We start from the raw sequence: 23,448 nt of genomic DNA, 5'->3' as shown, positions 1-23,448 counted from the left end.
AATCTACCCTCTTTTAGTTTAAAACCATTACCCCTTGTCCTATTGCAACAGGCCCTGCTAAAAAGTTTGTTCCCATCTTTCTTATAAGCCCCCTTTAAGTACTGAAAGGCTGCAATAGGGTCTCCCCGGAGCCTTCTCTTCTCCAGGCTGAACAACCCCAACTCTCTCAGCCTGTCCTCATAGGAGAGGTGTTCCATCCCTCTGATAATTTTTGTGGCCCTCTTCTGGACCCGCTCCAACAGGTCCATGTCTTTCCTGTGCTGAGGGCTCCAGAGCTGGACGCAGCACTGCAGGTGGGGTCTCACCAGAGCAGAGCAGAGGGGCAGAATCACCTCCCTCGACCTGCTGGCCACGCTGCTTTTGATGCAGCCCAGGATACAGTTGGCTTCTGGCCTGCGAGTGCACATTGCTGGCTCATGTCCAGCTTTTCATCCACCAGTACCCCCAATTTGGAGAAAGTTAAAGCCAATACAGAAAAACTCAGATCAATTCCTACTTGCCACAGTAAATTCGGTATTTCATTACAGAGTTCGTTACCTCTATCATTTAATCACACAGCGACCGCTTATAGTAGGAACAAAAGATAGTTTTCAAATGCAGACAAATAATACTGGAGGGGAAAAAAAAAAAAATCTTATAAAGCAGAAAGGAAAAATAAATATTTCCTAAGGATATACAATGAAACTGTAAATTTATTTAAGCCTTAATGAAAAACTTAGAAACTATACTGAAGAAGTAATTTCTTTAGACTTTTGTGACTATGTCTTCTTACTTTTTTCGTAAAACTTTTAGGTTCTGAGTCAATAGAAAATATGTCCAAGCTTTAGTATTTTGTACTACCTTTTTCCACCTCAAGGTTTACTCAGTCTAACATGAAACTCTCAGGTCAACAAAGTTTTTATTTAATCCAGCATTAGTTTTAATTACTATTGCCTTTTGAAAGTGCTCTTTAAAAAAAAAGCAAACATTTTATAAATTAGGGGAAAATTTGTGCATGGCTTCTTTCTTTTTTGTATTTCAATACGGTTAATATTTAGCTGCAAAGATTTATTTTCCCATGGAAAAAATATTTTTAATAACTTGAAATTAATGTATATGAAACACAAAGCTTGTTTTAGACCTTAAATGGGGATTAATTTGAAGTTAGTGGCTGGTTTAAAGCTGACTCTAAAGTGGGAACACATATGGCATATGGGACTGGCCTGCTTGTATTATACAACCTGTTTCAGATTCTGTAAGCTTATATGTGCTTAGACTATATCTACAGATACCCATATTGCAAAGCTGTCAATATTAGAGAGGCTCGGCACTACAGATTTACTGCCTTCTACGCTGTTAAGAACGATAACCTGATTTAGTTCAGCCTGTATGGTCTCTTGTCACGGGGTGAAAAAGGAAGGTAGAATAAATCACTCTTACAATTAAATAGTTCACTGAGGGTTTCCAATATTTTCCTAGTCACCCTCTCCTGGAAGTCGTATTACTTTCATATGACTTAAAGTGGAATATCTTATCAGGTTCTTATATGAAACTGAATAGGCTTAAAGTTATAGGACAAAAATAAAGGAAACCATAGGTATACCAGCAAATCACACGCACACACGTGCACAAACATGCATGACCTTAAATCTGTAGATACACAAAATACACACACATGCATATATGCATGTACGTATGTATGTACAGCATCTCCTCTCTGCCTCCATGTTACATTTATAAAGTAGGGAGACTAATGGATTCGCTTGCTTGTGTTGCAGCCCCTGCTCAACAGTTACCCCTGTGAGGACCCTGGAGGAAGCAAGGTGCATGGTTTGGATGAGCAGACTCTAAAATATTCCAACAGAAGAAAGCCTCACACTCCAGGGTTTCGATACAAAACTTCAGGCTGCTTGAGAGTTTCGGTTCCAGTATGAGTTTGATTAAATTGAACATGCGTGACACAGCGATGGTAATCTTCTGTCATACACTGATGCTCAGAGGGTTAGTCACCAGGAATAAAGCTGTGAGAAATGAAGGAAGGTAGGCAAATAAAACTATAGTGATCTACTGAACAGAAGGGCTTGGAACACAAAATGGGAATGACTCCTGTTATAATGACGATACTTTTAATTATATATATTCAATGAAAAATAAACTATTAGAGAGAGAGTAAAATACTTCCAATTAATGGAAGTAATGTAATGTTCAAACTTAAATGAAGTATTTTTCCCTTGAGGTTTTTACTGTACTATTTTACTTAGCTTAATGTAATTTAAATTACAAACAGAACGGTTTTGTAAGGCCCCAGAGAAATGTATTATATTTATAATGTATTTCCTTTGAAGTGGTTATGGAAATCATGCTCTTCCTGAAGTCTGTATCTCACATACCACCTACTGCTGCAAACTAGTCATTCCTCACAAGTTAAACATGATCAGTCTGGTGAAGTACGTGACAAGAAAACCCAAGATTTTTTTAAAATGCCAGAGGAAACAGAGATTTGTTATTATGAAAACTAATAGTCTTTCCTCCAAAAAAATGGTATTGAAAGATTTATGTTGATAAAAGTTATGTTTTTTCAGCGGGACTGGAACTCAGCCATAATCATTCCACGTGAGTTTTGGATGCCTGTAATGAAAGAAGAATTGTTTGCACTATACCCTAGAGGGAGTTTCAGCTGAGAGTAATTATATTTTGTCTACTTAAATTTAAATATGTAAATATTTACATCTTTCATTTAAATCACAAATCCTTACAAAATTTAATTCTGGTATAAAAATTACACTTTATTTCGGGATGCAAATTACAAATGACCAGTTTGTGTCACCTTTTTTCCTCCAAGTAATTAAAAGAATCTATTTATGAATAAATAAGCAAATATGAATGAATAAATTGAACCTCAGTCTATGTGCTTTCCTCACCATCAATAGCTACTGCATAGACTTAGTTAAATAACTAGAGACAAAGAGGAAATTGTCTCTAGAAAACTAATTTTGGCCATTAATCATCTTTTTAAAGCATAATAGTACCCTATCCTCATCGATGAACCATTAATTCAACACTCCAGCCATAGGTATACAATAGTCTAAGCTGTGATGCTTCTCCTGAAATAACATCAAGCCAAGTCACTTCAAAGGGACTAAGCAAGTAAGCACTGTATGATTTGGCTGATTGTGCAACTGCTTGCAGCATGAACGCATGACAGCTGTAGTCACAAATTACATATGCTTTGAATTGGTTGTTCTTTTTGTCAAAGCTACTCTTCTGCTCTAACCTACTACCAAAATCTATAAATAAATAAATAAAAATACAAGTTCTCATTAGCTTTGGATTAAGATCGTGAATAATTTTTTGAGGGATAATGTATAGGAGCAAGTATTTCTGTGTTACTACTCTATAAAACAAACATCAATGCTCTGGAGTTCAAACTTCTGTTCGACTTAGTAGATTTTATCAATATCACAAAGTTTCAGGTAGACATTGAAATGCAGAAAGAATAGTTTTAATCACATTTATGATTATATGTAACAAATATGAATGAATTTTAACACATGAACTTTTTTTAAAAAAAAATCAACGTGAATATACTGCTGTACAAACCTTCTAAGAAAAGACATTTCCTCTGGCTCTTCTTAGATTAGACATTATCTAGTTCACAACTGAAAGTTACACCAATTGTGTTAGAATTTGCACTTTGTATTAAAGTGCCAACCTGTACCGCAACCTTTGCAGACATCAATACTTTGCTAAAAGCCACTAAAGCGCAAGCATTACTTGTGTTAAATGACAAATGCATGTCATAGTGACCATTACCCTTCCATTTGAGGCAAGATTTTAAGATTCTGACAGCCTAAACAGCCAAGCTAATGTACCTTTGCTAAGCAAAATGATGCTGCTCCTCTTGACTAATGTAATGTGTTCAGATGAACTGACAAATTCAGTTAATGCGCTGCCCATTTGTGGGCAGTAAAGCACATTATTTTATTATTTCTTTACACATATAATCCCTTAAGAGGTAGCACGACAGTGTAGTGTAAATCTAAAGCAATCCATTAGATTTATTTGCATGAATGGCTTTATTGTTGTTAATTTAGTATCAGAAAAAAATATATTAATTTCTGGCTTTCTGGAAACTTTGTTACTACATTTCTTGTAGACGTATTATATGGTTTGATGCTTTAACCCTTTATTTTTTGCTCACTGTCACATCAGAGTCTAAGTGACAAATAATATGTTTTTACAGGGAGAGAGATGTGGACTGTAACAAAATTTGCAGAAGTTAATTACATGAATTCAGGTATTTCCTTTGTTACTTTCCTTTTAGGCTAAAGCTGAATACAATTCGATTCCAGTTCCTTTGGGGTACTCTGAATTTTGGCACCAATTAAAAAATTTCCTGCCAAGGAACAGTTGTGCCACCGACACCTACAGAAAAGGCATTCTCCTCAGACCCGATACCCTCTCCAGCATAAAAAATATCTTTTGGGATTGTTTTCCTGTCCATCAGTTACAGCTGGGGAAGATTTTGGATACTCACAGCAGGGGACACAAATCTCTTCTCCAATCTAGAGCTAGCAACCCACTTATGAATTGTGACAATTTAAATTTAACTACTAACCCAGAAAATTTGTGTTTTCAGTATTTTATTCGCAGAAAATCTGTCATCTGCCAAAAAAACCCAACCAAACAAACAAACCCACAACCTTTCTCCTTACACAAAATACCTGAAAAGACATCTAAATAAAGCTGGAATATGGTCAACACAACATGAAAGGCAAAACCAACTGTAACTGAGTATGGCCAGCTGTGTAACAGTGTGCAAGACACCATGTCCTAATTTCAGGATATGAAAGCAGGGGTAAACATTGTTTCTGGATTCATCTCGGACACCTGCTGTTAGTACTGAAGCCATAAAGATTCAGCCAGTATGCTATGAAAATGCTTTCCTGAGCTGACTTGGTTAGAAGCTTTCTCCAGACAGAAATGAATGACTGAAACCTCCAGACACTCCAGAAACAATCACAATAAACTGTCATGCCACAGTCCCTAAAGCACTGACAGTTTATCGTGATTGTATGTGAGAAGAGCTGTTTTCTGTGTCAGGAGAGTGTGCCAGCATGTGTAAATACAGGCCATCTAAACCACTGCTACATATCCATGTTTACAGTTCATTTCCACAAAATTAGAAATGCAGACCAAGGTGGAAGTTTTACAGAAATGTGTGAGGAATGCAAAAGAAACACGAACTATAACAGACACAAATGCTGCAGCCTACCAATTCAAGTAAATTATTTTAAATGCCACTGCAACTGAGACATAAAACAGCATAACATACAAGGGAGAAAGCAGTCAAGTGATAATGAATGCTGGCAATTTAATCAGAACAATTTAGTTCTTTGCCGAGGTTTACTCTCGCAGAGGGAAATGACTTGTTGAAACTAAACTCAGCTACCATATCAAAACCAGAAGGGAAAGCACACTTTTCAAGAAATTGAATTTAACTAGTTGGATTCTCACCTCTACTATAGCAAGACTGAATCATTCTGCAGGGAAATCCTGGAGGTGGAATAGCGGCTTTATTTTGTCGGAAACTCATAGAAAACTTGAAGGTTTGTACAGAAGCTCAAGATGACCAACAGGAATAACCTGAAGGCATCTTTCTCCTGATTACCAATACCATGATACTGCTCTACTCTTCTTAAGGCAAGCACAGAGGTTCATTCATGTAAACCTGTTCAGCCTAGCTCTTACCCTGGCTAGCTCTTATTCTGCTAACTGTGCAGTGGTAATAACAAGAAGCTCCAGGTTTGCCAACTGCTTGAGAATTTATTTAATTTCTCTGCCAGGTTTTGTCCCTAAGCTGAAATGTGCACCACTGCAGCTGCAATTAAAGTTAGCTCAGGTACGCCTACAGGAATGACAGGCATCACCGTGTTCCCAGCACCCACAACAACTTAAAATAGATGTGGCAAGGAGACCAAACACATTGTGACATATGACGGTCTACAGTTGTGTGTCTGTTGATGATAAAACACACTGCAAAGTTAGAGGGCCTTAATAAATGATTTTGTAGTCCATAAATTCCAAGAGACCCTGACTCTGCAAAGTGAGCACTGTTGCAAAAAATCAGCTGTTTCCCAATATGTTGGATACTTGGAAAGATATATGTAAGTTTCTTTGAATTTTACCTACACGGTCCAGTGAGGAACATCAAAGCGGCTAGTTGCATCAGGCACTGTGTAGTTCTGTGAAGTCCTCTTTTGGAAACAAAATTGGTAGTGTGTCAGCATGTAGGCTGTGAACAAAACAAAAAGCCGAAAAAGAATTATTAAAATACAGTACGGACACATGGAGGAGACACAGACATACAAGCCAAAACGCCTCCTTAGGACCAAGAGAAGACAAAAGCTATTAATACTTTCTATTGATGAATAATATATATATTTTTTTTTAAATCTTAAGAGGCCTAGCTGAAAATATAACCACTCAAGCGTGCATGTATCTCACAGAACTGGAGCAGTGGTACTGATAAGCCTTTGGGCTGCTCATACCTACCCCCAAAGGACTAGGTACGATCACAGTATTTTCAGATGATTTTTCAAACCCAGTGACCAAATTGGAGCGACGATAACAATTTATCTAAGACAGCACAAAGAAGTCTGCAGCTGAATCAGTAAGGGAGCTTGGCTGGCTTGTGCCTGGAAATTGGCACCTCTGGGCACAAAGAGAGAGGATGCTGAGCCCGCCTAGACCCCGGGAGCAGCTCGACACAGGGGCAGGACTAAGAACTGGGCTCTCCTTTTCTTCCCCAAATTATGCAGTCTCTTGAGTTAACCAATTTAGAAAGCTGGTTTGGAATATTAATTTTCATGTCAACAATGTAAAAAGCTAGAAAAATAAACCCCCTAATGTATTCTGTACATTATATTTTCAGCTGCATTTAATATACTGTTGCTTTTAAAAGTTGACATGGCTACAGAGGAAGCAAAAATAACAATAATTAAAACCTAAACAACATACTTCCCTCTGCAAAAGTAAATTCCTGAAATCAGAAGTGTAGGAGAAGGATTAGCCACTGACTACCATGTTCCATTTCATTATATATAATTAGTGCCAAGTGGAACCATGTGCCATTATTATCCCATTTATTGCATGCCATTGCAGCCTAAGGCTTCAAGACCCCTTTGAATAACTTAAACACAGAAGAGTGATTCTGAATCAATAGATGCTCCATGTGTTCGCTCAGTGTCTCAGCCTTTACCAGCACGCCAAGGGATTTCACTCCCAGGTGTTATAAAAAGGAGGGAACCGACCATAGAGAGAACACACTGGCTATGCTGGATGCTCAGTTTCTCAGGGAAAAAAAACCAAACCAAACCAAAACAACAACAACAAGGTTGAGATTATTAACAAACAAGACTGAGACTATATTCCAGTTCATTTTCAGAATGGAAGAAAATACACATATACTACTACTACCCATGTCCATTGCTGCACGCCAACACAGCACTTCTAACACGGCTCTGATATACCATTAATCACGATGGTCTCTCCTTCCTCTGCTAAAACACTCTCCTGGAAGACAGCGATTCCCTCCGCTAACCCTGCACAGCCAAGAAGCGCGATGCGTTGAGTGGAGGCGAATCCGAACACACCCTTACACCAAATGAAAACAAGAGAGGCTGTATTTGCGAGAATGAGTGGAAAGGAAGCAGACCATGTGAAATACGGCCAGGAAAGAAGGAATATGCATTATTTGTCTTACAAATAGTGCCATGCAATTCTTAACTGGAAGGAGCCTGGACACGGCAGTGTGGCAAGCCCTTTCATAAGAGCAGGCTTTGATACCGTCTCTGCCCAGATCAACGTTTAGATGAGAGACAACCACTCCAAACTCACTTCCTAAAGCATTTCTTTTCCTAGGTATTTCTCTGCCGAGCCGTTACACGGCGACTCAAAAGCTCTGTTCCTGCCACTGCTCCCAGACAGACAATGCACAGGAAGTGCAGCACAAGGAAACGCGTCTGCACTGAAGGTCACCAGCAAAGAAAGCAAAGCGCTCGGAAAGAGGCAAGGAGCAGCCGGGGAGTTCACGCGCATCATTTAACCACCTCCCGCCTGGAAAGGGCTTTCGCTCTGTGAAGTGACGCAGAAGCTCTGTAAGGACATCGTGGAGCCTTTGGTGGGAGAGCTCGATCTTTCGGCTCAGGAAGGATGGTTCCAGACTTTTCAAAACAGCAGCTCTAGTTTCAGTACTTCACTCCAGTGATGCAGCAGTGAATCCACACCTTAGTAATTCACTCATATATTAAAACTACAATTTGCACAGCATGTACTTATTATTGTTTAACTGAGGTCCCTAAGGTCCTTGGTAGAACCCTTACATACTGTCACCCATGAAAACAATGAGAATTACACTTAAAAACACTTAAAACACTTACAAAATTAATTGCTCAATTTTTTTTAATACAGAAAGTATAAAGGATGAAAAGCATTTCTCATTCACAAGATCAATGCAGAAAAGTAATTTTAAAAAATCTGCTGCATGACCAAAGCCAGTTTCAAGTCACTTTTACACTTTTAAGACTGCAAAACAATTGAAGCCTCTTTTTAGTTAGTTGAGCCTCCTTTTAGTTGAGGAATTACAGTATCTGACAATTAAAACTGGAATTTTAATAATGCTTAATAATTTCCCTCTTATCAAGTTATTGCGTTTTTAGCTAGTAATAAACTAATTCATTATTAAATTAGCTTTTCAAGCTATTCGCAATACAGAAACGTCTTCCCAGTAATTTTCTACTATATTTTAATTTTATGCCATTACTATCAACAATCCAGTTTTACTCCCCTAACAATGCAGGTTGTGACTCAGAGCTTTGGAATTCATTGCCCTAATTTATGATAAACTAAGACTCCTCAAATAAGCTTGTGCTGTTTGTATATTCAGCTACAAAACTAATAAACTCTACTCTTTATGAAAAGCAATCAAAACCAGTTGACAATTCAGCTCGTGCAGAACACCAAGGTCTATTTAAAGCAACCACATCAAAGTTTTATCCCCACACATCTTTCCACCTTGGTTCAATTTGATTCTTTTAGAAAAAGGAGAAAAGCTGTTATTTGACACAAAGCATTTGGAGGGAGATGGTTATAGTGAGGGTGGACCTGTAGCGGACATCACAAAATGTGGTTGCTAACCCCTTAAATACCCGGGATAAAATCAGGGAAGATGGAAACCTGTTTGATTTGTGTTTTACACCTGTGAAACAATGGTTTGAACCATTCTTCTGTGCTGATACAGTTCATTAGTCCTTCTTTATTCTTTCTGGGAGACTTGTCCAAAAAAACCCCCAAAACCAACAAACCTTCCAAAACCCCACCCCAGATATCAGCATGAATCCTGGACCTATTAAAGCCAACATCAGCCACCTCCGATGTCAATTGCTATGTCTATGCTAGAAAATTTAATTTGCGGGGTAAGCATTGGCACTCCATCTGTGCTATTAAACTGTGAGACTGGTCCTAGCAGGATTTTAGCTTGAGCATGGTTTGGGAGGCAGCACGACCAAGGAACTTCAGTTAGGCTCTGTGCACGTGGGCATGCTACGGAGAGGAGGGGACTGAGATTTGTGATATTACAAATACATCTGTGATTACAATACCTTAAAAGATGCCGCTGTCTGGACAGGCTGGCACTCGTGTTCCAGGTACAGAACTGAAGATCACGTTTTATGACTTCTATGATTCCTCTCCTATATCCATGAGAATCCCTATTTAAAGCAAGAAGTGCACCTGTGTGCCGCCTTTAGCATTTTATTTATTTTTGATAAAACCTCACTTGAGACTAGAGTGTCAGAAAGGCCTTTAAATAAGAAACTACTTCTGTGGAAAGCAAAACTCTGGATACCATAATTTCTGCTCTGTTTACTTGATAAGGTGAATCTGCACGCATTGACTCTGCACTGAGAAATTGAGTTCCTGTGTTTATACAGAGGTGTATCATGAGGTAGGTTTCTCACTATCAGAAATAAATTTCACAGACTGGTAAAACTTCATACCCCCATAATAAGGTGGGTATTTCACCTGAGTGTTTATCAGACAAAGGTGATCTCATGGGGGTTTTTTTGTTTTTGTTTTTTTTTTAAATGAACTTTGGGCAATTTTTGTCTTGCTGTGAGGAAAAAAAAGGTCTCAAAATTGGAGAGACTTAGTTACATATTTGTATTTTCTTGCCTAAATAATCTATTAAAAAATAAATCAACACTACTACACATCATATTTATCATCCTCAAAAATGCCTATAGATGTACCTACACAGATAAAAGGCACTGTAATACTTTTATGGATATAATCCTGATGACTTTACAAAATCAGAAAAAAGGCATATTACAGTATCAGTCCTGCAGCTTCTATTTCCAGTGGAATTTAAAGGGCAGAAAATCTTTTGATTCTTGAGCTTCAGGTATTAAAAAAGTCTGCAAGCTGACAGAGGTGTGTCTGCCTTGCACTTCTTTCACTGGATCTCATTAGAAAGAGATTAGAATCATTCTGGACCAAGACAAGATCAAAGCTGGATGGTAAGAGATTGCAACTGCAATGTTTATACACTTGAAAAGCACCTCTGCACTGATACGAGAGGAAAACATGCTACACCTAGTTCAAAACAGAATTTCTTGCTGGGAACAGGTTTGTTGCTGTTGTTGTTTTTTATTTATTTTCACATTCTTAGAGTTTGTTTTTTACCTTAAGGAAAGAGTCTGTTTACAAAAAGAGATTTTTCTTGTACTGTTGACAAAAGGAATCAAGCAGTTTCCAAGCACAAGCTGCCAACTCGACTCCCAGCCAGCACAGGTCAGAAGTAGGTAAGAATTTTGAAAAGTTGAGGTACTACAGAAATGTACAGCTTTCTAATTAGATAGCTCAAAAATGAGCACTATCAATAAATAAAGTAAACATGGGTCATGGATTCAGAAGAATATATGGGAGAGTCAAAAAACTGCATTAAAAAATAAAACAAATTTTTCTAGAGATCAAAAGTGAAACAAAATTGTTTTCAGTTTTCTGGCAATGCACTAGGCAGATATTTTCAGAATTTTTCATTATTTATTCAAAAATTTGTATTGACAATGTCTTTGGCCCAAACTCACTGCTTTAAGTTTGGAGACTAGACCTGTCAAATGGCCTTTAAAAGAAGCACAAGATTAATATTAGCTCCATGTTTATTACAGAAGTAGTCTGTAAAATGATGAATCGCTTGATGTGCTCAGAGATCTCATTGCAGTCACTGGCTACCAGTGCTCCCTTCACGCGAAATCCAAAATGACGGGATCATCTTCTCTCTAACCCTAGCCCAATAAACATGTTAATATTGTATTTCACGTTGAACTGCTTCAAAAGGCTACATTAAGGAAGAACAGTTCTAGAATATCCTATAAATTAGATGGAAGGAGGCGGCACAGGCTCATTCTACAACTTGGACTTGAAAGATAAATTGATGTCCTGTGTCTGTTCTAAACACTAGCTATAAAGACAAATTCTTCCTATGTTTGTGCAAATGTCAACTAAGTCCCCACTGAACTGAATCATCTTCTGAGGTTGTAGCAGAAATTCCGTAAGGCCAAAATAAAAGGACAAACTTAATGTCGCACAACAGTTCATTCAACTTGCTCAACTTTCATTTTTTGAGGACAACTGAAAACAATAATTTTATGCCCCTTTCATCCAGTTTAACCAAGAAAAAATTAATGATTAGCATCCCAAATTTAGACAATGTTCTCAGTGAAGAGGTGTGAATTCATAGCACTGACTCCGCCAAATCTGTTTCAGCTGCTGAATAACTAGAAGGCTTCATTTTGTTTTGAAGTTCTGAGGAGTATGGTAAAACAAAATCCAGACATTGCAGGTATGATTTGAATTTGGTAGTCTCATACCTCAAAAATTGTTCAGTCTAGACATATTACATTTGTTTCACTCTAGATTAGCGACTTCAGCATTTTATTGGCAAAGTTGAGTGGCTATTTTGGAAATATTCAGTTAGATCTGCTCAGTGTAAAAGTGTTTAACTCAGTTCAGTTCACGTACAAAGCATCTCATAAGTGCACTACAGTGTCTGAATATAATCAGTAGCACAAGCAGTTAGGAAAAAGGAAAACGTCAGGAAAAAACAACTACTAGGAGAGTACTTCAGTTTAACTGCTCTTTATTACTTATAGTTTCTATGTATCTGATATATAATCACAAAAGCTTTTTAAAATTTGAGAAGTCATTAGAATCTCTCTTAGATTTTGATTCCTTCGGGTGCTTACTTCGGGCCTGACTTCTAGCACCTCTGTTTTTAAGAAAACAAGGTGCTAGATTCAAACCAGGAAGCTCACTACTTGGTATACAGTTATCAGCATTAATAATTTAGGAAGCAGTCCCACTTAACTTTAGATATCTTTACAGTTATGGGCATCTACCTCTGAGATGTACAGACTCTGCGCAGTCAACACAGGAAAAGCTGCCACATCAAAGGACGATTCAACAGAGCTGATGTATTTTAGTTGTTTGCCCTAGGATAAGATGAAGTATGCCTTAGGACTATCTCATGTTCTCCATCCATTACACAGCACATGTAAATCTGGTTTGATGAATCCCATCCTGAGTATTCACTTCTCATGATCATAAATCAGTATCTGTAATAACTGTTTTTACAAATCCCTTTCATCCACTGTTTAGTCTATCTGATCCATCCAGCCATTTAGAGTGAGATTAGGCTCCACTATATATGTATTTTATATATATATATATATATATATATATATATATGCATGGAAAAAAACACATATCCCTTCTCATGGAAGACAACCTTATCTGAAAAAGATGTCCTGAGCAAACATACTGCTTTGTGTCTTCCATGCAGAGTTTCACTATTAATAGTCACTCAAAAGTTTTAAGATATTCATGACCCCCTCACTGACAGCCTTTCCTCCACCTACCACTGCACTTGAGAAAGATGCTTCTCCCTCCTGTGGTTTTCAGTGTCACTGATTTCTTTACACAGAAAAAAAAAATTAAAAATTTTCACAAAACATTAGAAATTTCAGTATTTCAGGAAATATTTGGGTGTGACTCATGTACACAAGATACGTGTCTTGTGTGTTAAATCTGAGAGAGTGGGAAAGCATAAGTAAAATTTTGAATTATCATATAAGGCAGTTGAATGCGCTGTGAGTAATATGCTGCTTTATCAGTTGAAAGCAGATGGACTTTCCTGAAAAGGGATGTTAAGTCCGTTAATGGAAATGTGCTGCCTGTTCACTGGGGTACCCAAGTAGGAAATGTCCCATAATTTGGTCTTTCCTAAATATGCCTGCTAGGCGATAGAGGAAAATCTCAGGAATCATCAATTTCTTTCTAAACTCCATTTTGTATAAAGTATACACAAAATTACCCAACAATTATCTTAATGAAACTTCTGATGAGAAATTATGGGGTTAATGAAGATCTTTATAAGCACAGAGAAGAGATAAGCTGCTGGCAAGAGGTGCAATAATGTCCCACACTCACCTACTCTTCTACATCAAAAGAAAGTTAACGGTATGTATATGCACCTTAAACAACCCCCTAAATGAACCCAAACAGTGGCTGCAACGCAGCTTTTATATTCAAACGTATAAAACTATGTCTCTGGGCAAAGAAGAAAGGTGGTGAAACATTAAATGTTCAACTCCTTCCACACCCAAGAGTTACAGACACAACAGCTGTAATTGCATCTGCTGGAATTAAACCTCTTTATCCAAGAAGTTTCACTAAATCTATTTGCAGAGCTGAAGAGAAGAAATCACTTTTTGTTATTCTTTTAAATTAAAGAGTAATTTTAAATCCTTACAGCTCAGAAAGGAACCGATCGTTGTAAAACCGCCACAGGGTGAATGCGTGACCGGAGGCCAGGGCCACCTCGCCCATAAAGCCACCAGCACTAAACCTGCCAGCCCCCACAGTGGCCCCGCGGGCTGACAGCCCGGCCTGTGGGCACCAGCCCAGCTCCAGCCTGAATTTCAGGTCCTTATGCGGCAGGGTCTTCCCGGGCCTGGGGGCAGGACCCCGGGACCCTGCAACACAGGCGTCGGCACCATCTCCTGCGGCTGTGGCCGTTCCCAGGCGCCCGGGGTGCTGCTGCTGCCCAGCAAAGGCAGTCTGGCACGGTCTGGCGGCCGCTGCTCTCTTTGATGCCAGCGTTCAAAGGGACAGGTTGCCCATTTCAGTGCGTGACAGGGGGACCTGCACTTCTTTGTATGAAAGCCTAACTGTACTTAAGCCCCGGGACTGAATATGTAGAGTTATGTATCATTTACAGACTCCAGCAACATCTAACGTAACACAAACCAGTGTAGGAAAAGCTGCTGATTTTGACTTTTAACTAAAATGTCTCATTGCTAAGAATGCAGCTTATTGCTCGCTGTTTTCTGTGTTATTGTGAACAGCCACGCAGGCATCAGGGCTGAGGAGCAAAAGCTGAGAGAAGCGCTCAGTGCAGGGACGTATTCCTGACCCGCTATGGGAGAACACCATAAATAAGCTTTGGGACTGTAACTTGCCTTCGCTCGTCTGAAAATCTGTTAACCTCTGTAGATCGCTTGCAGTGTGGCTTTCTGTGCAGCTGAAGTTAAAGATCTGTTATTAATTTTGTATTGAATTAGTATACAGAACTTCAGTATTGGAAAAAGCAGCTCAGCCATTTCTTTCCCTATCAAAATCTTGAATTTTGTTTGAATGTTTACACAAACTAAAAAACTAAACAGCTTGTGGCTGGTGGGGAGAAGGGACGAGGAAGGAAAAAAAGAAAGGAATGATATGTGGGAAGATAACAATCCTGACATGAAACCCTTGTGTCATGCCACATTCTGTCATTAAATTCACAATTTAATCAACAAATCAGATTCCCCAAATTACAAAGTATACTATGTCATCCCAACGCCAATACTGTACTAAAACTAGACAGACAGCCCAGGGGAAATAAGCCAATGGCTTTCCTATCACCGTTTAACTCCTCTGCTCAGATAATACAGGTTTGGCTTTGCACAGGATTTATTTAATTCTGAGTATTGGAAAAAGCTTGCAACTGATTACCACTGAGAGCAGCAGTAATCAACATTTGCTGTTGATATACGTTTACTCAGATGAGTTAATATGAGAAAATACTGTAAATAACTCCGGAAGTATATAAACTCAGTTGGTGATATATGAGATTAAGCTCTAATGAGATGTATCTATGAAAGGAACAGAATGACCTATACCCTACCAGGACAGAGAATCAGTGCGGGCCAGAAGCTCTGTGCACTGTATGGAGGCTTTGACTTCCACAGGCAATATCATAAGAACAGGCGCTTCTGGCTGATACACTATAATCACTTCTGCGTTGCAGTGCTGCTTTGCTATTCTCTGATTTTACAGGTCATTACAGTAATGGAAGTGCTGTCATCTAGACAAAATGTAAAAGTAGACGTTTCCCTTGAGAACTGATAGCAACCCCAGTCGCATTTTCTAGCTAGAATAACCATGTTTTTTGCCTATACAAATTTCCTTCTCTATTTCAATTTAAAGCAAAGAGCGGTAGTATTGTTTCTATACATTCACAGTAGAAGTGATGTGCCCTAAAGCATAATGATTCTGTTTTTCCTGTGTATACAGTTTTCACAGTGATGCTTTGGGAAGCAAAGAAAATGATGGGTTTTTCTGATAGATGAGTGGAGGTGACTTAGATTTTTAAATATTTAAGAAAAATAAGATACCTCAGAAACTGGAGAGAGGATTCATATCTGTTTTTTTTCCCTTTACAGGCAGAGGTGAAAGTATACTGAAAGTCCATTTTCCTCTTCAAGGAGAGGTTAACCATACCAGACCAATCTCAAAGTGATGTGAACCAATGCTGCCAGCAATAAAATTTTCAAGTACCTAGCTAGGTTCTGTTAAGAAAAAAAAAAAAAAAGAAATTCTTTAAGCCAATAACCAAATCTGAAGGTAAGAAGAAAAGTCCCCAGGTTAGATCGGCAGGGACTGTTGGTTTTGATTTTGTTTATCATTGTCTTTCCCTGGAACATGGGGTACAGTGTATTCCCTACAAATATGTTTTATTTAACATACTTTCTGCTTCTACAGGCACTTAAGCTATTGGCAATGGCATTCATTTCTTATACTCTCTTTCTGAGACATCTTGTAATGGTGGCTTTTGACCTTTTATTGTAAGTCATAAATTACATGTGAGGTCTTCAGTGGCCCCCAGGAGCATATGAGCAAAATGTTTTGTGAACCTTCTAACTAGACATTTACTGAATAATTGCAATGTTGGGGGCTAATCCTTAAAAACACAGGTGCTTCCATTCCTATGGCACACAATCACATTAGCTTTATGTTTCTGCTGAAGTAATGCAATTCAAGACTTAGTAACAGTATTAAATTGCATAATTAATTTAGAGGCATTAAAGCACACCAAGATGTATTGAGACAATTAAGATCTTTAGCAACATTGCCTTATAACAGTTGCTGCTTCTGGAAGACAACACAACATTAGCATACAATCAGCCCAACCAAGGGCTCTCACTGGGATAAGATTTGAAATTACTTAATAAAGACTTTACAGACAAAAATTCTGTGATCGTCTTCATGGGGTTCATGAGTCAAGTAAGGTCCTGATTTATTACAAGCTAACAATGAAATTACAGAAATTATGTATCTTGCTGACATTACAGAAAGTGAGACAGAAAGCTCAGCTATTTTTCTAAATGCAGTAAGAGGAATAATGTCAAATCTGGAGTTAAAACCCCCAAGGCTGAGCTCAGATAGCAGTCTTGCATTAATATAATGAAATGCCAATGCAGAATACCCAGTAGAACTTATTGTGTTGTTTTTTTTCTCACAGAAAATGGGCCAATATGGGTAACTTCTGAATTAACTGACTTCAGGAGGAATAATACCACTCCAGTGTTACGAAAATAACTGCATCAATTCTAAAAAACACTGCATCTTTTCCTTCAGCAATATCCCTATGGCTCAATTTCCCAGAGACATAGGAAATGCCCTGAAGAGAGCTGTTGATACCACATAACTTAACTACTTATTTTAGTCTGACGTGAATCATCCCTTGCAGCAGCCTCTCTCCATGATCACAGGAAAAAGGCCAATGGCTAATTTAGATTAAACATCCAACATCTAGACAGATAACTTCAGGCAAACTGGATTCCACCCAAAACTAAGTCAAGAGTCTGAACAAAAATCTGACCTTTTCCTTCTTATAAAGCAATGATACAGTCAAGATCTGAAGATTTTCCAAGCCAGCAAATACCACCTTCTTCACAGCCATCTGAAAATGGTCTGAAATCCATTGATTGCTAAACTAAACTTCTAAAGCTTATATCAAGTTTGCCAAAGCGACACAGCTCCCTCAGTAATTCCTAGATTTCTACCTGATTTGCTTGGCTATTGTTTAGTTAGCAACATTTCTGAACAGAAATCTAAGCATTCAGAATGTATAATGAGAAAACAAGTTTGACGTCACATACAGGAATACTTAATATTTTATGGTTTTCTATTATAACACGCCCAACCTTTGTAAACATATGTCAATGGAGAAATCAGTTGGTTTCATGACTCATAGCTAAACTTTGGCTTTGCCGTGAACTCTACCAAAGACAGCATGTTGTTGAACCGAACCCTGAAGCAGAGTGAAGAGCAAGGTGTTACTCTGCACATCTGCTCCAAATTCCCTCCTTGTTCAAAAGATAATGCGTCCCTTAACCATCCTTGTCCACGGGAAAGAGACTGTCTGCATTGACCAGATTATTCTGAGAGCACAAAGCTACAATACCACCCGTTCAGCACCACTGATACCACCTTTCTTTCAGCATAGGAGTCCTGGTGGTCCTGCAGACATCTTCCCCTCCTCTGTACACCTTGGTACAGCATAGCTCAGCTCCAACAGGCATTAAGGCAGTACTTCATGACCTCCTGTTTTTTTAAAGAGCGCTGCCAGCCAAGTAAATATATTGCTTACAGCCAGGAACACTAGCTGCTTCAACTCTGAATGTTATCATATTCCTATAGTTATTCATCTCTTTAAAAAAAAATTGTCTGTTTGTGGTTTTTTTCCAGTTTAGGATTCAGGCCATAATCTTGTTCTACATTAAGTCAACAAAAGAAATCCAGCGTCAACCCCCACAAAGCAAAAACAATGTAAAAAGAGAAGCAAGCATTCCTAACTGCTTGATATTGGTCCCATTCGGGAAGAAAGCTTGGCAAAGCACTGATGAAACTGCTTCTGATGTCATCTATTCCTTTGGGTAGTACAGTTTTCTTATGGGGAGCTAATTTAATGGGAATATCAGTTCAAACAACAGGATGGTTATACTTTAATAGCTAGTCATTTTCAAGGACAGCCTTTCTACCTTGCAGCAGATAAATAAATTCCATCTACAAAACTTTTTTGCCTACCATGTAACTTCAAGCAAGTGAACTTTTCAAGGCCCTGCTATTTGTATGGTTACACAGTGTAAGAATAGCTCTTTCTCAGTCCAGCAAACAAAAGGAACAACTGGGAACATTTTAATGAGCCTGTAAATTCAAAAAGCGGTGTGAAATTATGACAAGTGTGTTGATGCCTCAAACACTGTTATATATGCATTCGATGTAAAAATGTCACCTACTTAAAAGCATACCACTCTGGGCTCTGAAGGAGAAGAAAGCAGAGTAAGGGAACGCATGACAGGTAAGAGTAAGGGTCCAGCAATGCAAGCTCCCAGGTGAGGTAAGCCTTCAACCAGGTGGAATCATCATCTTATTTCAGGCAGAGAGAGTGGCTGTTGGTTGTTTACTTGCAAATTTAAATGAGATGCATTTCAAAGCAATGTTACCTGAGACAGAGATTTGCTCTGGTGCAGAGAATAGAAATTTATAATGGACATGACTTTGACAATTGCTTTTACTTAAAAGAAGCCTATCTTTTCACAATTGTCTAGTATTCAAATGACTTGATAAACTCACGATACTCTCTCCAGTAAATCCATGTGCAACCAATCCATGGCTATTTACTTTAGACACGACCTTTTCTCTAAGACTGTATACTTTAATGAAGAAGCATATACCTTGTTTGGGGGAAAAGGGGAAACTCCACTCTGAAAAAGTATCTTTCATAGCTTGTTTCTGGTCCTTCTAATAGTGCAACAGTACTTACTAAATGATAGGGCAGATTTGCTGGGTTTTAGCCTAGTTTCTTCTCACAAGCCTGAGATTATTAAAAAACCCTTAAACTCACATTAGGTTATTAGAAAAATAGCTCACTATCAACATATTCTGTTGCTCTGGAGTGATAGGTTATTGCCTGAATCCTTGCCTGCCAGTAATCCCAATTATTAATTAAAGCTGCTCCAACGCAACTATGCTACTCAACCCAAAGCTCCACTCAGAAGGAAGAGGTATGAGGAAAGAAGTCACTCCTCCACTTTTGAATGCACCTCGCTCAAGACGAAGAGCCAAGATCACTGTTTCTTAAAAGATGATGTTGATATAATTTTGCAATAAATCTATGCATAGCATTTATACTTATTCACTCTTAGATGCTAAAGCTTTTAGGGAAAGAAAAAAAACCCAACTCAACCAAAAACCAACCAAATATTGCCAGAAGCAGAGAGGTTAGGGTGATCCTGAATTTGCATTGTACTGTTGGAAGGAATTTGTTGGCTTTGCTGAAATAATGCTGCTGCACCGAGCACCCTGCAAGCCTTGGTGCCAACCAGTTTGTACAGCACAGCAGTTCCCCTGGGCTCCTCACATAGACCAGCAAGTGTCATGCCAGGATTAGTGCCAGAGTAACAGAGGAACCACACAGGTGCTCCAAAACAAAGCCTCACAGACACATTTCCAGCTACACTTTATTTCCCTTTCCTTGCCTTTCTTAAATATAGGAACATTTTTCCCCAAACTTATAGTGCATGACCTATACACTCTCCAATCTACCTCTGTCTCTTGGTTTAAGAAATTAGTTTGCTGAATTGTCCTACAAGCATTGGTAAGATGGCAAGATTGCTACATGCTCCACAGTGGCTCATTCCAGAACATTACATGGCAAATCATATCAGGAAAATATGTTGAGCTGTAGCTCGTTCACTAAAAGGAAATTAAGTTTTTCTTCTGCCAGGGAACCACTAAAGTTTCTTATGTCCAGATTAATTGTATCTACTAACTTTAATTTTCCAGCCACAGGATCAGAAGATCAGCTACTTGGGAATTCTGTATCTGTAAGAATTTAAGTCAAAAGATAAAAAGGTCAAAAAAACCTTTTAGGAAATATATAACATCAAGAGTACAATACAGATACAGATAAGTAATAAAGAAAAAAAAAAAAAAAGAAAGAAATTTAAACTCTACATTGTAATACCTCAACTGATGCTGAGGAGTGTGGTTTTTCCACCTGACCAGAGAAAAGCCTAACTGAAATCTTGTAAGAATTTTAATCATGAAAAAAATTACTCGCTATTACATAAAAGTTATTTTACTTGTTCAGAAATGAGAAAAATATCAAATTCCTACCTCAGGTTGATATGTCTTCAACTACTAACATTATAGCAAGGAAAGGAAAAAGGACAATTAGAAAATGGTCTAATTCCTCCTAATGCATTATCTGTAACTTCTCTGATTTCATCTTTTTTACTCGCACCAATAAAAACCAAGTTCCTCTTTGCAAGAAGGTATTCTTACATCAATGTACTGTTAATGTTGACATTTTGAAGATTACTTAAAGTTCTTTTTATTGCCAAAGGAATTCAAATAAACCAGCCAGATGCAGTCTTTTCGATCCAGATTATTTCTCCAAATAGAGCCCAAGCAGAAATTAAAAGTATTCCAGTTTTATATGCTTACTCAAATTGAAATGATTTTTTGAGCTTTCAGAGTTTTATTTATAATCAGGTATCAATTTATGCAGAAAACTGTTGCACTTTGGAAAAATCAAAAGCATTTTGTAAAAAATCAAAATGATTTTGGAAAATAGTTGTTCAAGTGAGATGTGGTTTTGGTTTTATCCCCATATTTTTTCAACTTTTTTTTTTTAATGTGATATCTAGACTTCCTCAAGTTTTATCTTTTGTTTGTCTTTTTTTTTCTGGCAAGTAGTTATCAAGACAACAATCTTGATTATCTAAGACAATAATCAATGACAAAAACCAGAAAGCAGGTATTTTACAAATAACTGTCAAGTCCACTTGTGTGGTTAGATAACAAGAATTTAATTTAATTGACAAAACGATATGCTCTCTATTTTTAGGTTTCCTGTTACCATTGTTAACATACTAGGCTGGTACATGTTTTGCAATCTTGAATATTGAGCATCACATTTACTTGAAGTTGAAACTCCGTGAAAAAAATGAAAAAATTGCAGCTGAGTTGTACTTATAGGTAACCATTCTCCTTTGGGGTGCCTGAAATCCCACTAGGCTATAAAGAGCCCCTGGTTATCTGTAATACAGAACTACAGCCTAAGAATACCTACCAAAAAGAGAAAAATTAGCATACGTACAGAAGGCACATAAAGCAAATTCTTGTTTCCAATTTAAAATCAAAATATCTAAACTTTCTTTCCCTTTGCCTCTACTTTGAGCCTTGTTACTCCAAAAATTTGTGAAATTATTTGCTACAACTTAGGAGTTTTGGCTTTTCACATGCTGATGTGAAACACAGCAGCCATCACAACAGACTACCCAACTGTCCACATCTTATGGTTATGCAGCACATTCACTTCACACCATACGTTTGCAGTTTCTGGCTGTATAATAATCTGCATCTTTGGACTCCGTGGCAAGACAGAACATGCAGATCATTTCACATCCAAAGGGCACTTGGAGGGGACACTGCATTTAAGAAGCCAGGAAGCCACTTCATTATGAGACTAGCTCAGAAGATCTTCCAGCGTGCCTAGCCCAGCTGCCTGAGGAGCCCATCAAGAACCAGATGTTAGAAAATATCTTGCAAGAACTTGCCATTTCCATCCTGTGATTGCCATCCAAGAAGGCAAAAAAGGTGGAGGAACCATCTGACGTGACGGAATAGCTGGCAATCCCTGCAGAGTTGTATCCTGATCAAATGATTTACAAGAGTGTTTGAAGTAAGAGATGAACATTAACGGGTAATTAATGATGGACAGGATGTTTGCTAACAAAACCTAAACATATTTTAGCAAGGAAAATACAGATGTCTATTTATTTTTTAATCTTGCCAATTAGTTACATATTTTTGCAATAACAAACATAACTTGCTTATTACCACAGCAAGACACATGTAGCTAAATTCTGGGACATTATGAGTAGCTGGGATGGTAAATGTGATGGGAGTAATTTATTTTTTCTTTGCATTAGTCTTGTGTTTTATTTTACAAAATTAACAGGGTTGTTTTTTCTTTCACTTGTGCCTGGGGATACGTATCTGTACTGTTCACAAGATCCCTTACGTGGTTTACAAGCAAGTAATAAATGAATAGTGAAATGGACAGATTAACAACGTATTTTAAAAATTCAAGACAAGTTTTTGTTCAACTATTAAAAATAATACCTATAAATGTGTAGATATACTTAAAAAGACACTTCTTAAACTATACTCTTTTCAGCTTTTTTCACGTACTTTATAAAATTTGTTGAAACCTAATAAAAGTATGTATTTCTAGGGAACTGCTTCTGAATTCTACAGTTCATAGACCCAAAATAAGCAGTTTGCGTAAAATTACTTTACATTCATTAACTATATGTAAACTTCATTCATTCATGTTGCTGACAGGAACATCTACTACAGTAAGCAAATATCCCAGAGAGTAATGAGCAAATTATTCTCTACTCTGTGTGGAAATTGGTACATTTTCTATTTTTTTGCCAAGTGTTTCAAACCTGGACAAATTAAATCAAACTAAATGTCTACAGGAGACTGTTCTGTAGTCTCATTTGTGGAATACTGGATTTTAACACTCTTCTAGCTGTAATCTCTGTTCTGCTTCTCTTGTCTCTGTAACTGCCCTGAACATCATCAAGTGAGAGACAGTAATCACAGAGAAGCTAGGCACAGTGCATTATCTGTCCTGGGAGCATCACTAGAGCAGAAGCATCCTCTGTTAGCTACTCTTACACAGTATCTGCTGTGTATGAGCTCGAGCAGATGCGGACCGAAGGAAGGTCATTGCCTCAAAAGCTAGTAGAGATGAATGGAGAAACTGAGACAGGCAGTTAAAAAAAAAAGAAGCGGCCTGAGCACACTTTGCCTTGGGTAATTTGTCTTGTTACAAGTTCCCAGAAATATACATGGAGCTCAAAGGAAGAGATGGTCCATAACCCATGCACTCTCCTTGAACCAGCATTCCCATTAATATTTTACACCTCATCTCTAAATAAATCAGATAACTTTCCCTTTGAATTGTGACTTCAAAGTTTTGGATCTGAAAAAGTTTTCTGATTATAT

At 37.9% G+C, this 23,448-nt stretch overlaps 1 protein-coding gene across 2 annotated transcripts in view; it reads right to left on the bottom strand.

Annotated features, from left to right (window-relative positions):
- Positions 1–23,448, bottom strand: part of CHRM3 (cholinergic receptor muscarinic 3) — a 282,904-nt gene that overhangs the window by 125,423 nt on the left and 134,033 nt on the right. The window contains exon 3 of one of the 2 annotated variants that reach the window (XM_072858005.1): positions 6,172–6,274. In XM_072858005.1, coding sequence (XP_072714106.1) covers positions 6,172–6,269 — 98 coding nt within the window. In that variant the 5' untranslated portion in view covers positions 6,270–6,274. Of the gene's footprint in view, positions 1–6,171; positions 6,276–23,448 lie in introns of those variants that run through there. The other variant, XM_072858006.1, reaches the window with a different exon arrangement.

The sequence above is a fragment of the Ciconia boyciana genome, chromosome 3 (genome assembly GCF_034638445.1).
Source record: "Ciconia boyciana chromosome 3, ASM3463844v1, whole genome shotgun sequence".
Taxonomy (NCBI): Eukaryota; Metazoa; Chordata; class Aves; order Ciconiiformes; family Ciconiidae; genus Ciconia; species Ciconia boyciana.
Note: the sequence above shows the minus strand (reverse complement) of the source record. Positions and strands in the feature narration are given on the sequence as shown.